We start from the raw sequence: 12,849 nt of genomic DNA on the forward strand, positions 1-12,849 counted from the left end.
CAAAAGGAAATCTCGATATCAATTACATTAGGAAAAGGAGAAGGGAAAGCCCTGATTAAGAATAAAGGAATGGAGATTTGGCAGAAAAAGTGGGATGATTATCTGAAAGGAAGCAGATATTATTAAATTCAAAAATCAGTTAAAACAAAGATATATAAAGAAAAGAACAGAAGAGAGGAAACAATAATAACAAGACTCAGATTAGATCACACAGGATTAAATAGTACGTTGGCTGTTCTAGGGAAAATAAATAGTAATAAGTGTGCTAACTGTGGAGATAAAGAAAATGTAGAACATGTCATTATGCATTGTACCATATATGAATCTGATAGAAGGAACTTACATGACAAAGTAAGAGAAACAGGACGGGCGTGGGATCTAAAAGGGGTATTGGGGACAGAAGGGGAGGAAGAAGGGATAAGAGAGATCAGGAGGGCACTTTTTACCTTTTTAAAAAGCACAAGATTTAATAATAGACTGAGCTAAGTGACATGGTGATACACACTCTTGTACAGTAGGTGGCGGTATGCACCTTTAAAAGTTGTTTGCAACCTGCCAAAAAACGAAGAAGAACGTTCGGGGGGAGGGTTCATCGATAGAAAGCGCGGTAGATGGAAAGAACGTCAAGTCCTCCAGAGTGAGTTGTAAGGGAGGCGGCGAACGCAATAATGACAAAATATCGAAAAATGGACGAAACACTAGTTAGTGTTTATGAAACAGATGAGGAGGATGATCAAATGGATGTTGGTAGGACAAGAGATGAGAGAAACAGAGATACGAAGGAAGATGCAAGCTCAAAAAAAGAAAGAAAAATCAGCAGAAAAGGGAGGTAAGAAGCTCTGGGGAGAGTGGAAATGAACAAGAAGTGAGGAATTAAAATTGGATGAGTTGAAGGTAATACTGAAATTTAAAGAGGAAGGTGGAATACAAAAGGTAAGTCCAATTGCATTAACGTAAGAGTTGAGGAAAGTAGTTGGACAGATTAAGCTTGCAAGAGTGTTAAAGAATGGAGATGTGATGGTAGTATGTAACAATGAAGAACAAAAAAGGAAAGTGATGGAAATCAAAGTAATGTGCAAACAGGATGTGGTGAGTAGCAAACTTGTAGGTCAGAGGCAGTGGGTAAGTGGAGTAATATATCTGGTGTGCCATTAGGAGTGTCTGTGGAAGAGCTTAAGAATAACATAAATGGAGGGCATATAGTTGGTGCTAGACGATTGTTTATGAATAGAGAAGGCAATATAATAGACAGTCTCTCAGTTGAGCTTAGATTTGATGGAGTTATTTTGCCGGAAAAGGTCAAACTTGGATTTATCAGTTACATAGTGAGACCATATACAGGTGCATCTCAATAAATTAGAATGTCATGGAAAAGTTCATTTATTTCAGTAATTCAACTCAAATTGTGAAACTCGTGTATTAAATAAATTCAATGCACACAGACTGAAGTAGTTTAAGTCTTTGGTTCTTTTAATTGTGATGATTTTGGCTCACATTTAACAAAAACCCACCAATTCACTCTCAACAAATTAGAATACATCATAAGACCAATAAAAAAAACATTTTTAGTGAATTGTTGGCCTTCTGGAAAGTATGTTCATTTACTGTATATGTACTCAATACTTGGTAGGGGCTCCTTTTGCTTTAATTACTGCCTCAATTCGGCGTGGCATGGAGGTGATCAGTTTGTGGCACTGCTGAGGTGGTATGGAAGCCCAGGTTTCTTTGACAGTGGCCTTCAGCTCATCTGCATTTTTTGGTCTCTTGTTTCTCATTTTCCTCTTGACAATACCCCACAGATTCTCTATGGGGTTCAGGTCTGGTGAGTTTGCTGGCCAGTCAAGCACACCAACACCATGGTCATTTAACCAACTTTTGGTGCTTTTGGCAGTGTGGGCAGGTGCCAAATCCTGCTGGAAAATGAAATCAGCATCTTTAAAAAGCTGGTCAGCAGAAGGAAGCATGAAGTGCTCCCAAATTTCATGGTAAATGGGTGCAGTGACTTTGGTTTTCAAAAAACACAATGGACCAACACCAGCAGATGACATTGCACCCCAAATCATCACAGACTGTGGAAACGTAACACTGGACTTCAAGCAACTTGGGCTATGAGCTTCTCCACCCTTCCTCCAGACTCTAGGACCTTGGTTTCCAAATTAAATACAAAACTTGCTCTCATCTGAAAAGAGGACTTTGGACCACAGTCCAGTTCTTCTTCTCCTTAGCCCAGGTAAGACGCCTCTGACATTGTCTGTGGTTCAGGAGTGGCTTAACAAGAGGAATACGACAACTGTAGCCAAATTCCTTGACACGTCTGTGTGTGGCGGCTCTTAATGCATTGACCCCAGCCTCAGTCCATTCCTTGTGAAGTTCACCCAAATTCTTGAATCGATTTTGCTTGACAATCTTCATAAGGCTGCGGTTCTCTCGGTTGTTTGTGCATCTTTTTCTTCCACACTTTTTCCTTCCACTCAACTTTCTGTTAACATGCTTGGATACAGCACTCTGTGAACAGCCAGCTTCTTTGGCAATGAATGTTTGTGGCTTACCCTCCTTGTGAAGGGTGTCAATGATTGTCTTCTGGACAACTGTCAGATCAGCAGTCTTCCCCATGATTGTGTAGCCTAGTGAACCAAACTGAGAGACCATTTTGAAGGCTCAGGAAACCTTTGCAGGTGTTTTGAGTTGATTAGCTGATTGGCATGTCACTATATTCTAATTTTTTGAGATAGTGAATTGGTGGGTTTTTGTTAAATGCGAGCCAAAATCATCACAATTAAAAGAACCAAAGACTTAAACTACTTCAGTCTGTGTGCATTGAATTTATTTAATACATGAGTTTCACAATTTGAGTTGAATTACTGAAATAAATGAACTTTTCCACGACATTCTAATTTATTGAGATGCACCTGTATGCCGCCTCCTTTAAGATGCTATAATTGCCAAAAGTATGGGCATGTGGCTATAATGTGTAAGTCTAAGAAAAGATGTGGGGGTTGGGATTGGGGGACATGATTATGGCAAATGTGAAGGAGCGGGGCTCAAGTGTTGTAACTGTGGAGGAGAACACAGTGTTGCGTTTGGGGGATGTGAGGTGAGGAAGAGAGCTGTTGAAGTGCAGAATGAGAGAGCTGAGAAGAACATTACATATGCAGAAGCAATAAAAATGGTTGATGCAAAGAATAAAGAGAAAGGAAAAGAGAGAGATGTGCAAATGGAGGGGAGGAATGAGTTAAATTCAGAGATGGAGGGTAGAACCACAGAGGATACGATGATTGTGAATAAAGTAAATTTCTTGCTGTTCATAGCTGAAGTAATGTACTGCGCAAACAGAAAAGAAGACAATTAAGATTCAAATTATAGTCAGGGCAGCAGAGAGATTCTTAGGAGTAAAAGGTATATCATGGGTAATGATTAGGGATGGGCTGGTGACTGAGACACAGTCAAATCAGGAAGCTTGGTTTGGATAAGAGTGATGATTTTAATATTACAATGGAATGCGAGAAGTCTTGTGGCTAATGGATTGGAGTTTAAAAGCATTATTAATGAGATGGAAATTAAGCCTGATCTGTTATGTATACAAGAGACGTGGCTTAAACCCCAATATGATTTTGTTATAAAAGGTGATTGAGAGAAGAGATCGTGAGGAGGGTAATGGTGGAGGGTGTATTACTCTGATCAAGGAAGGTCGACATTTTAGAATATTAGGTAAAGGTATAACAAAAGAGTATGTGGTAGTGGAGGGTGTGGGTGAGTGGAATAAACTATGTAATAATAAACTTTTATTATCCTTGTAGGAAATTAATGTTGAATGATTTAGAACAAATAGAGGGCCAAAATGGGGAGAGGGTGATTTGGTGCGGGGACTTCAGTGCACAGAGTACGTTATGGGGAGGTTTAATGACAGATGGTAATGGACTGGTGGTGGAAGATCTGATGGAAATTAGGAACTTGGTGTGTTTGAATGATGGGGTTTATACAAGGGTAAATGTGAATACAGGAAAAGAATCCGTATTAGATTTAACATTGATATCTGACTCCATTGCAGGGAGTACTGAATGGGAAATAATGCAACAAGACACAATAGGAAGTGATCACTATCCAATATTAACATCAGTAAGAGTAAATACAGGAAGAAGTGATGTGAATCAAGGAAATATGGGTAAATGGAGGTATGATAAAGCGAGTTGGGAAGAATTTATGAGTTTGAGTGAAGAGGGATTAAAGAACATTATAATAGAAACAGATAGATCGGTAGAGATGATCAGCAGAGAAATAGTACAAGCAATTCAAATAGCAGCAAATAAGTATATACCAAAAAGGAAAGTGGGTAGAAATATTAAGATAGTGCCCTGGTGGAATGAAGAGTGTGCATGTGCTATAAGAAGGAAAAGGAAAGCATTTAGGAGAGTCAGGAAATCTCATAATTTTCAAGATTTGATAGAGTATAAACAAGCACAAGCAGTAGTAAGAAGTACAGTAAGGAAAGCCAAGAAGGTGGATTGGATGTCATATAGTAGTGAAATAGGGAAGAATACATCAGTAGAGGAGGTGTGGGGCATGATTAAGAAAATGAAGGGAATTCAAAAGAATAATGGATATCCAGTTTTAAGCATGAATGAAGAAACAGCTGTGGAGGATGGAGAGAAAGTGGAAATGTTTCTAAAGGTGTTTATTAAAGTAAATAGTTCAGAAAATTTGAGCAGAGTAAGGAAATAAGAGAGGATGTGTTGAAAGAGTATCCAGATTTTATGGCGGAAAAAGAGACCGTTAATCATCTGTTGGATGTCCCATTCTCTATGAGTGAATTAAAGAGGGCAGTGAGAAGAATGAAACTATCTACTCCAGGTTTGGATGGAGTTAGTTATTGTATGATGAATTATTTTAGTGAAGTTTCTATAAAGGCAATTTTAGCATTTTATAATAGAATATAGATAGAAGGTATACTTCCTCAAAGTTGGAAGGAAGCATTAATTACACCCATTAAAAAGCCAGGGAAAGATCCAAGTAATGCTATAAATTATCATCCAATAACTCTAACCTCTCATTTATGCAAGGTAATGGAGAGAATGATAACTGATAGATTGATATCATTTGGAAAAAGGGAGCTGTTTTTCTCCGTATCAAAGTGGGTTTAGGTGTGGAAGAGGGACTTTGAATCCAATAATATCTTTAGAAGCTGATATAAGGAAGGCATTTATAAATAAGGAAAGTGTCATCGCTGTTTTCTTCAATATAGAAAAGGCGTATGATATGTTGTGGAAGAAGGGATTATTAATAAAGCTAGGAAAGATGAATATAAAAGGAAGAATGTATAACTGGGTTAAAGAGTTTTTAATCGGGTGAAGAATTAGGGTGAAGGTTGGCGGAGCTATATCCTCTAGTGTTGTGATTGATAATGGAACACCCCAGGGCAGTGTAATAAGTCCACTTTTATTTATCATCATGATTAATGATGTTTTCTCAAGGATACATATAAGTATGGGGAAATCATTGTTTGCTGATGATGGGGCTCTCTGGTTTAAAGGAAAGAATATAGAATATAATATAAAGAAAATGCAATCTGTGTTAAATGAAGTAGAAAAGTGGTCAGGGGAAAATGGATTCAAGTTTTCAGTGGAAAAGACACAAATAATACTTTTACAAATATGGAGAGGAAGGTGGATGTTAAATTAAAATTATATAAACAAGAACTGGAACGTGTAAATATAATAAGATTTCTAGGAATATGGTTTGATAGCAGATTAACCTGGAAAGCGCATATAGAAAAGATGGTGGGAAGATGTAAGCAAGTAGTGAATGTAATGAGGTGTATTTCAGGACAGGAATGGGGAGCAGATAGGTTGGCTTTAAAAACCATATATACATCCATGATAAGATCTATACTGGATTATGGTTACATAGTATATGGTTCTGCAAATAAATCTCATTTAATTAAATTGGATAGAATTCAGTCTCAAGCCCTAAGAATTTTTTGCGGAGCATATTTGACTTCTCCAGTTTCAGCTCTTCAAGTAGAGATGGGTGAAATGCCTTTGCAGATAAGAAGACAACAATTAATGGCGTCTTATTGGGTAAATCTAAGAGGTCAGAGTTGGAATCACCCTACAAAAAAAGGTACTGATGCCTAGTTGGGAATATGAGAAGAAAGAGTGCAGTAGTTTTGGATGGAGTGTGGGGAAATTAGTAAAAGGTATGAGACTGGAAGAATTTAGATATGCTCCAATAATTACTTTATCTTCAGTGCCATTGTGGGTTATGCCCCAATCAGAAGTTGATCTAAATGTATTAGAAAGAAGGCAAAAGGAAGGTCCATATGAAGCTGAGGTATATGATGAAAGGGAGTATGTGGGGTCAAGATACATTTACACAGATGCTTCAAAAGATCCAAAAACAGGTCATGTGGGTGCTGCATTCATAATTCCAAAGTTAAAAGTGTATAAGGCAATAATATGCTCAGATTCTAGTTCAGCTCTAATAAGTCTGAATGAGCAGAAGTCAGAAACAAGACAAGATATGATAATAGAGATTATTCAAGAAATATATTCACTTAAGCAAAATAGTATAAAGGTACAGTTTTTGTGGGTTCCGGCTCATATTGGGTTGAGAGGTAATTAAGAGGCAGATGTTTTAGCAAAAAAGGCCATAGAGCGAGAGATAGTTGATAACCAGATTTCTTTTAGTAGGTCAGAAATAAAGTCAATAATCAGAAAGTATATTCTGAAATTATGGCAACAGTATTGGGACACTGACACAAAAGGTAGACATTTGTATCTCATACAGTCAGTAGTGGGTAAGGGAAGAGTATCAGGTGAGAGCAGATTTGAGGAGAACATAATTACAAGATTAAGATTGGGGCATACAAGGTTGTACAGTACAATGCATTTAGTAGGCAAACATCCAACAGGTCTATGTGAGGTATGTGGTGTTAATGAAACAGCTGAGCATGTTATAATGCACTGTAGGAAATATACTGGTGGAAGGATGACTAGTAAATAAGGGTGAGCAGTTTACAATTAAAAATTTACTAAATCCAGGTAGAAACATAACACCATTATTGTTACAATATTTGGGAAGAACAGGTTTGGACAATCGTATAAAAGTATGTAGGTAAAGAATTATTTTATTTATTTTTTTTTTCATTTATTTTACCCCTCCATGGGGGCTGAGTGTGGGAACGGATGAGCTGAACACGCAGCGCCGGATGAATCCTCAGCCTCTATGCATGTTTAAGAATTAAGGGTGATTGTATGTAGAGTGTCAATGGTCCATTTGGGTGATAGGTGGTGGTAATGCACTTATGTGTTTGCAATCCGCCGTAAAACAAGAAGAAGAATGACGATAAGCTAACGCGGGTAAAATTCGGGGATTCAATGGGGGTTATGGGCAACAAACTTCCGTATTCCAGAAAACAGCTCGCATCGCTTCCGGTTCTGTATGTTCTACGCTGACATGGCGCTGTTTTACTCAAGATGCCTTCAGGAACTACCAAAGATGAGCATAACCGATGTCCATTGCATATGCAGGTTGACATCTAAAACTCCTGCCACCAAAATGGATAAGGGATTTAAGCTATATGCTTCCTCATACATATGCGACTACGAGGGTATGTAGTAGTCCCGAACGGAAATGCTGTACAATATGTCACTAGCTAGCTAATGCTAACATAAACTACCTAGTCTTATCTATGGATCTACATAATCACATTAACATGTTGTTAATTTTTTCACCAGTATCAAATAAAGACAGGCTGACTGGTGCTGTCAGCATCAGGGCAGCCTGTCACAGGTCTATGAGGAAAAGCGAGAAGCCACACAGACTGAGAGTAACGTTAGGGATGGTTTGGGTGTTCTGTTCAAGTTCTCAGTCTTTTCCAGTTCAGGGACAGTTTTTTATCAAGCCTTTCAGAGTTGGAATAAGAATAGATGAATCTGTGATCATGACCAAGTCCCTTTGTTATCCTGAAACGCTTGGTAAATGCATGCACAGTTGTTCCAAGTTTATTGCTTTTGTTGTTGTTTGTCTACTTGTTAAAAGATGATGATATTGAGGTCACTGGGGTATAGTTGACTGACTGTAAATCCTTAATTCTTGAGTGCCACCTATTATTCCATGTTATTCATAATCAGGCCTCCCAAAATAAAAATCCCTCTATTACACACAGTATTAACAAATTCTGTTATTGTATTTATTGTATTAATGGCATTGCCAAACTTGCCCCAGCAACCTAACTAGACTGATGCTCAAATCAATGTCAGTGTTTGTAAAAAATTCACTCCATATACTTTTGTACAGATTGTTCTTCGGGATTCGGACCCTGTCATTCTCGTATCAAATCGGTGCTCGTGTGCAACCACATTTTTGCTTTGCTGTTTCAAACAGCACATTATTCAGAGCTTGATGTGCAGGTTGTGCCCCCTGTCCACTCCTGCACTGAGACAGAGCAGCAATGGCACAAGCCCAGAACAGCTGTAAGTGTTGAGACGTGACTCCTGGTATTAGTGATATTAAAATATAAACAATAAGACAACTGTATTGGAAGCATGTTTTCTCAATGCCACAGTCCAACTTGTAATGATCAGGAACCTTAGAAGGACAGCAATGAATTATTAAATTTTTTTGCTCTCATTGTTTTGACATAGGCAGTCATAGGTAATATGTCACATACTTTGCCTGACTAGTTAGTATTTTGTGTTATTTATTTTTTTCTTTTTATTTTCTTCTCTTAATGTTGATAATATTATTTTTATTTTTTTTTGTCAGGGAGTGAAACCTGGGCCAATAAACAAAATGGTCATCACAAGACCAAGACCCACATGGCTCATGGAAGGAGGAATGAGTTAGTCAGCTCCTATTACTGTAATTACTGCATCGTGCAAGGTTATACAATCTACAGGGTCATAGGCAGTATGGTAAATGTTATTACTATATCACATGCTGCACTCAGTGGTATTGTTGAATACCCCTGTTGTACACTTATCACAAAAACTGTTTCTCCAACATATTTACTTGTCAGTGCATGACAATTGCTGTCTTTCACATTTTCACTATTACTGTCTTTTACAGAAGTACACTCTACAAGGGCTTGGTTGGGGACCCACTTGACATCTCTTTGCTACAGATTGGAGACACATATAAAGACTTTGACATTATGGAGAAACCTTTAGTAGCAAGTATGGGCATATGTGATGAGAAGACCCTTGTTGAGACAGCTTTTGGCTTAGCACAAAAGGGGAGTGTGCTCTCTTACTAGCAGCCTATATTGCCCACGAAGTTGGTCAACATGCACCAAGATCCTTCACCTTACCCACCACTGCCTCTTGGGGAGTACAGGCTTGACCAAACAGAATGTGTGCATGTGTGCACTGAAGAGGAGCACTTCCACCTTAAAAGCTTGATCGTCACACTGGACATGGCCTATAAGATTGAGGCTGCCATGAGAGCAGGCAGCGGAACAGGAGTGGCATCAGCTCCGTAGGCCTAGGATCACCTCACGTTTTAGAGAGGTGTGTTTTGTCAGGGGAGTGAGGTCTGCAGAGTCTCTTGCAGAAAGAATCCTCAAAGGAACAAGGCAGACAGCAGAAATGAGAAGAGGTGCAGACATGGAGTTTGAGGCAGCAGCGGAGTATTGCAGGATGAAAAATGTAAACTACTCGCCCTGTGGCCTCGTCATCCACCCTGATGCCCCTTGGCTTGGTGCCTCACCAGATGGCTTGATTTATGATCCATTCACACAGCCACCATTTGGACTGGTTGAGATAAAGTGTCCTAATGTGAAGAACTATGTGGACTGTAAATACCTTCAAATGCAGCATGGCACTTTAGCACTCCTTGAATGCCACTCGTATTACTGGCAGGTGCAGGGTCAACTGTTGATCACTGGCCTGCAATGGTGCGATTTTGTGATCTGTGCCCAGGATGACATGCTGGTGCAGCATATATAAGTTGACCCGAATGTAACAGCAGCCATCAGAGAGAGGGTGGACCAGTTTTATTTTAATGTGTATATGCAAAAGTACCTATCTTTCTCCAAAAGGATGTAATGATTGATGCAGGATAATGTGAGTTGTAAAGTTAGTTGCTTGACCATTTTTTTTTTCCCCTATTTTTTGTTTTTGTTTTTTTGAGAGCTCTTATCGGCAATTTTAATGTTTCATTGAATGATTTAGATTATTTAAAAGTATGTTCTTCAAAAGGTTACACAGTAATTGTACTGTATATATTGCAATGAACAAAGAGAAATGTTTTTTCACACAGATTTATTTTTCAGTGACAAAAATAAGCATTTCAAATAAAAAAATAACATTTTAAATACAATTTATATCTCATTGTGACTGTATAAAATAAGTTTTCAAATTTCATTCATTTTACTAGATATAAAAGAGAGGGGGACAGTTAATGAAAAACACTACAAGTCAAAACATAACTTGTATGGCTACATAAATCTGTATCAAATCTCTGGCTCAGTGAGGTTAACACAGATTAACAGGTTATTTGGCCCATGCCTTGACCAGTGGCTTGTTTTGATATTTAGAAGGCAGGCTACCACAAAAAGCTGGTTAATACTGCCAGCAATGGTCAGAGGGATAACAGTGTCAAACAGTTTGTTCTCTTTGATGCGCCTAATTGTTCTCTCTACATGTATCCTTAACTGTGCAATGTCCTGAGTGACCAGCACTTCATCGTGAGACAGCTGTGACTTTTTAGTTAGAAATGGTGGTCTGTAAACTTTGCAGGGCACTAGGTCATCGATTCGGAATCCCTTGTCCACCATTACAGCCATATCTTTATTCAAAAGAGGGATAATGCCAGATTGCCTGAACAATTCTTTGTCACTGACAGAACCAGAATACAGTGAGGAAACAAAAGTAACAGCACCATGTGGTGATGCACCAATCATTCCTTTCAGGGTAGTGTGGGATTTATACTGAGAAAACATCTTACTCTGTAAGAGTAAAGATGAAGGCATCTGACATCTCAGCTCTGTACAGTCAATAATAATTTGGGTGTCAGAGTATTTGCCAAACACACTCAGCATTGTGGCTCTAATTTCCTCCGGAGACATCCATATTCCAACGGCACCCAGTAAGGTATACAAAAAATTGACCCAAGTTTTGATAATCCTGCTGACAGTGGACTGATGAATGTTGAAGCAATCACCCAGATCTTTCTCCTTCAGACCCAGCGACAGGTACACCAAGAAAAGGAACAGTTCATCAATCAGTGGAAGGCATCAGCTCTGGTAGGAAGTCATGGGGGACAAGTCTTAGTTGTAATAATGATAATCATTGCCTGGTCATAATAAATGTATGTATGTGTTTTTAATTAGATTGAAATAGATATTAGTGTTGTCTTGGGTGCCGATTAATCAGCAAGCTGTTTTTAAAAACAAAATGATGGGTAACACTTTATTTTACAGTGTCCTTTTTACACATTACATTAAATTATGAATAATTACATGCAACTAACCCTAAACCAAACCCTAATTCTAATCCTTACCCTATAGTAAGTACATGTTGTTAATTAATATTACTTAGTACTTGACTGTATAATTACACTGTAACAAGGACACCTTAAATTTAAGTGTTTACCAAATGATGTAGTGTGAGCTATGCCTAATGGTTGGCGAGGTGTATCAGCTGCCTTGTCAGGAGCTGCTGTTGTGCTGGAAGTGGATGTCCATGTACCAACACGCACAATTCTCCTAGTTGCAGGTTCAATCTGTCTCCAAAATGCATGTAGATGATGGTAGCTGGCAAATCTAAAAGAGTGAAAGAAAATTATTTATTATTATCTTCAAAGCATACCCCATTATTGATGTTAGCCCTGGTAGATCTTGCCAAAAGGCTGTGGCAGTACACTGGCCTGTTAGAATGAATTGCAGCATGATCTGAATTTTTTTTAAGGCTGCATTGTTATATTTGTAGTTCTGTGTGTTCATGTAAATCTAATCTTGCTTTTATTCATTTACTTTAATATGGTCCTGTGTCCATAGGGTTCCCCTTATAAAAGAGTTGCTCTCATTGGTCACCCAGTATAAATAAAGGTTATTGAATGAATGAATGTGAACACAATCTAGGTCTGCAACAAAGTCATTATCACAGGTGTATGCAAGATGAATATCATATAACACAGTACGTACCTGGTTTAGAATCTGATGTCATCGTCCGATGCTGAAAACCTCTCCAAGCCAAATGATTGTTTCAGTGTAACCTCTTCCAGCCTCTTTCGCAGTTCTTCTATCACCTGCTGTTGCGCTTCTATTTTCTCACATGCTATATCCAAAGCTGATGGTTCTGGTTTGACATCGTAATCGTGGCACTGAATCAACACTTCAACACTCATGTTTTCCTCTTCAGTTAACTTCATCATCTGGCCGTTGTGTTCTCTCCCAGACGCTTGGTCTGGCTACCGGTAGAGATTAGTTATTCCAGGCAAACAACACAGGCACAGCCCTCTCTTTTAAGCGTCGTCGCCCACCGTGAATGACATCCGTGAAGACGAAATGTCTACTACAGACTGTCGTGGTCCTCTTAATTACCAAATTCTCACATCTCACATTACGTATCCATATTTTTCTTTACGTTTCATCCTTTAGAAGTGGTGGAAACTTACGGTGGAGTTGAACTTCCCTGACATCGTGCAAAAATTGGCATGAAATCACAGTTATGATTTTCCCGCTTCTGGTACTTTATCGGTTTTGACAAAGACATTTTCTTCTCACTAACATTCAGATATTAAGATTAAAATAAAATAAAACGCAAACAATAATCCGAATAATAAGAACTAGCTAGGGTTAGCGGATGTAGTGAGACCAGTTTTCCGGTTTGGTCATGTGACGTTCGACAT

At 38.5% G+C, this 12,849-nt stretch overlaps 1 protein-coding gene and 1 long non-coding RNA gene across 11 annotated transcripts; one reads left to right on the forward strand and one right to left on the reverse strand.

Moving 5' to 3' along the window:
- The first annotated feature begins 588 nt into the window (after positions 1 to 588).
- On the forward strand, positions 589 to 10,317 carry LOC127428336 (uncharacterized). 9 transcript variants are annotated; one of them, XM_051676664.1, is made up of 4 exons: positions 589 to 829; positions 8,296 to 8,471; positions 8,764 to 8,839; positions 9,067 to 10,317. In XM_051676664.1, exons 1-4 carry the CDS (start codon positions 712 to 714, stop codon positions 9,165 to 9,167), a joined length of 471 nt encoding a protein of 156 aa, XP_051532624.1. In that variant the 5' UTR covers positions 589 to 711; the 3' UTR covers positions 9,168 to 10,317. The 9 variants fall into 9 exon arrangements, 2 of the variants coding, with proteins under 2 accessions (XP_051532624.1, XP_051532625.1); XM_051676665.1 differs by lacking the exon at positions 8,764 to 8,839; XR_007895079.1 differs by lacking the exon at positions 589 to 829 and having other exon boundaries at positions 2,913 to 8,471.
- Positions 9,042 to 12,823, reverse strand: LOC127428352 (uncharacterized). 2 transcript variants are annotated; one of them, XR_007895087.1, is made up of 3 exons: positions 12,143 to 12,823; positions 11,592 to 11,761; positions 9,042 to 11,239 (listed from the first exon to the last, which is right to left on the reverse strand). It is a non-coding gene; the product is annotated as an uncharacterized LOC127428352 (long non-coding RNA). The 2 variants fall into 2 exon arrangements; XR_007895086.1 differs by having other exon boundaries at positions 9,042 to 11,761.
- Positions 12,824 to 12,849: the final 26 nt, after the last annotated feature.

Source organism: Myxocyprinus asiaticus, chromosome 37 (genome assembly GCF_019703515.2).
Source record: "Myxocyprinus asiaticus isolate MX2 ecotype Aquarium Trade chromosome 37, UBuf_Myxa_2, whole genome shotgun sequence".
Classification (NCBI taxonomy): domain Eukaryota; kingdom Metazoa; phylum Chordata; class Actinopteri; order Cypriniformes; family Catostomidae; genus Myxocyprinus; species Myxocyprinus asiaticus.

Coding starts and splice junctions, on each gene's coding strand:
- LOC127428336 (XM_051676664.1), top strand. CDS start 712: ATGAAACAGATGAGGAGGATGATCAAATGGATGTTGGTAGGACAAGAG. Junction 8,472..8,763: donor GGCACAAGCCCAGAACAGCT/GTAAGTGTTGAG, acceptor TTTTTTTGTCAG/GGAGTGAAACCTGGGCCAAT. Junction 8,840..9,066: donor GCTCATGGAAGGAGGAATGA/GTTAGTCAGCTC, acceptor TGTCTTTTACAG/AAGTACACTCTACAAGGGCT.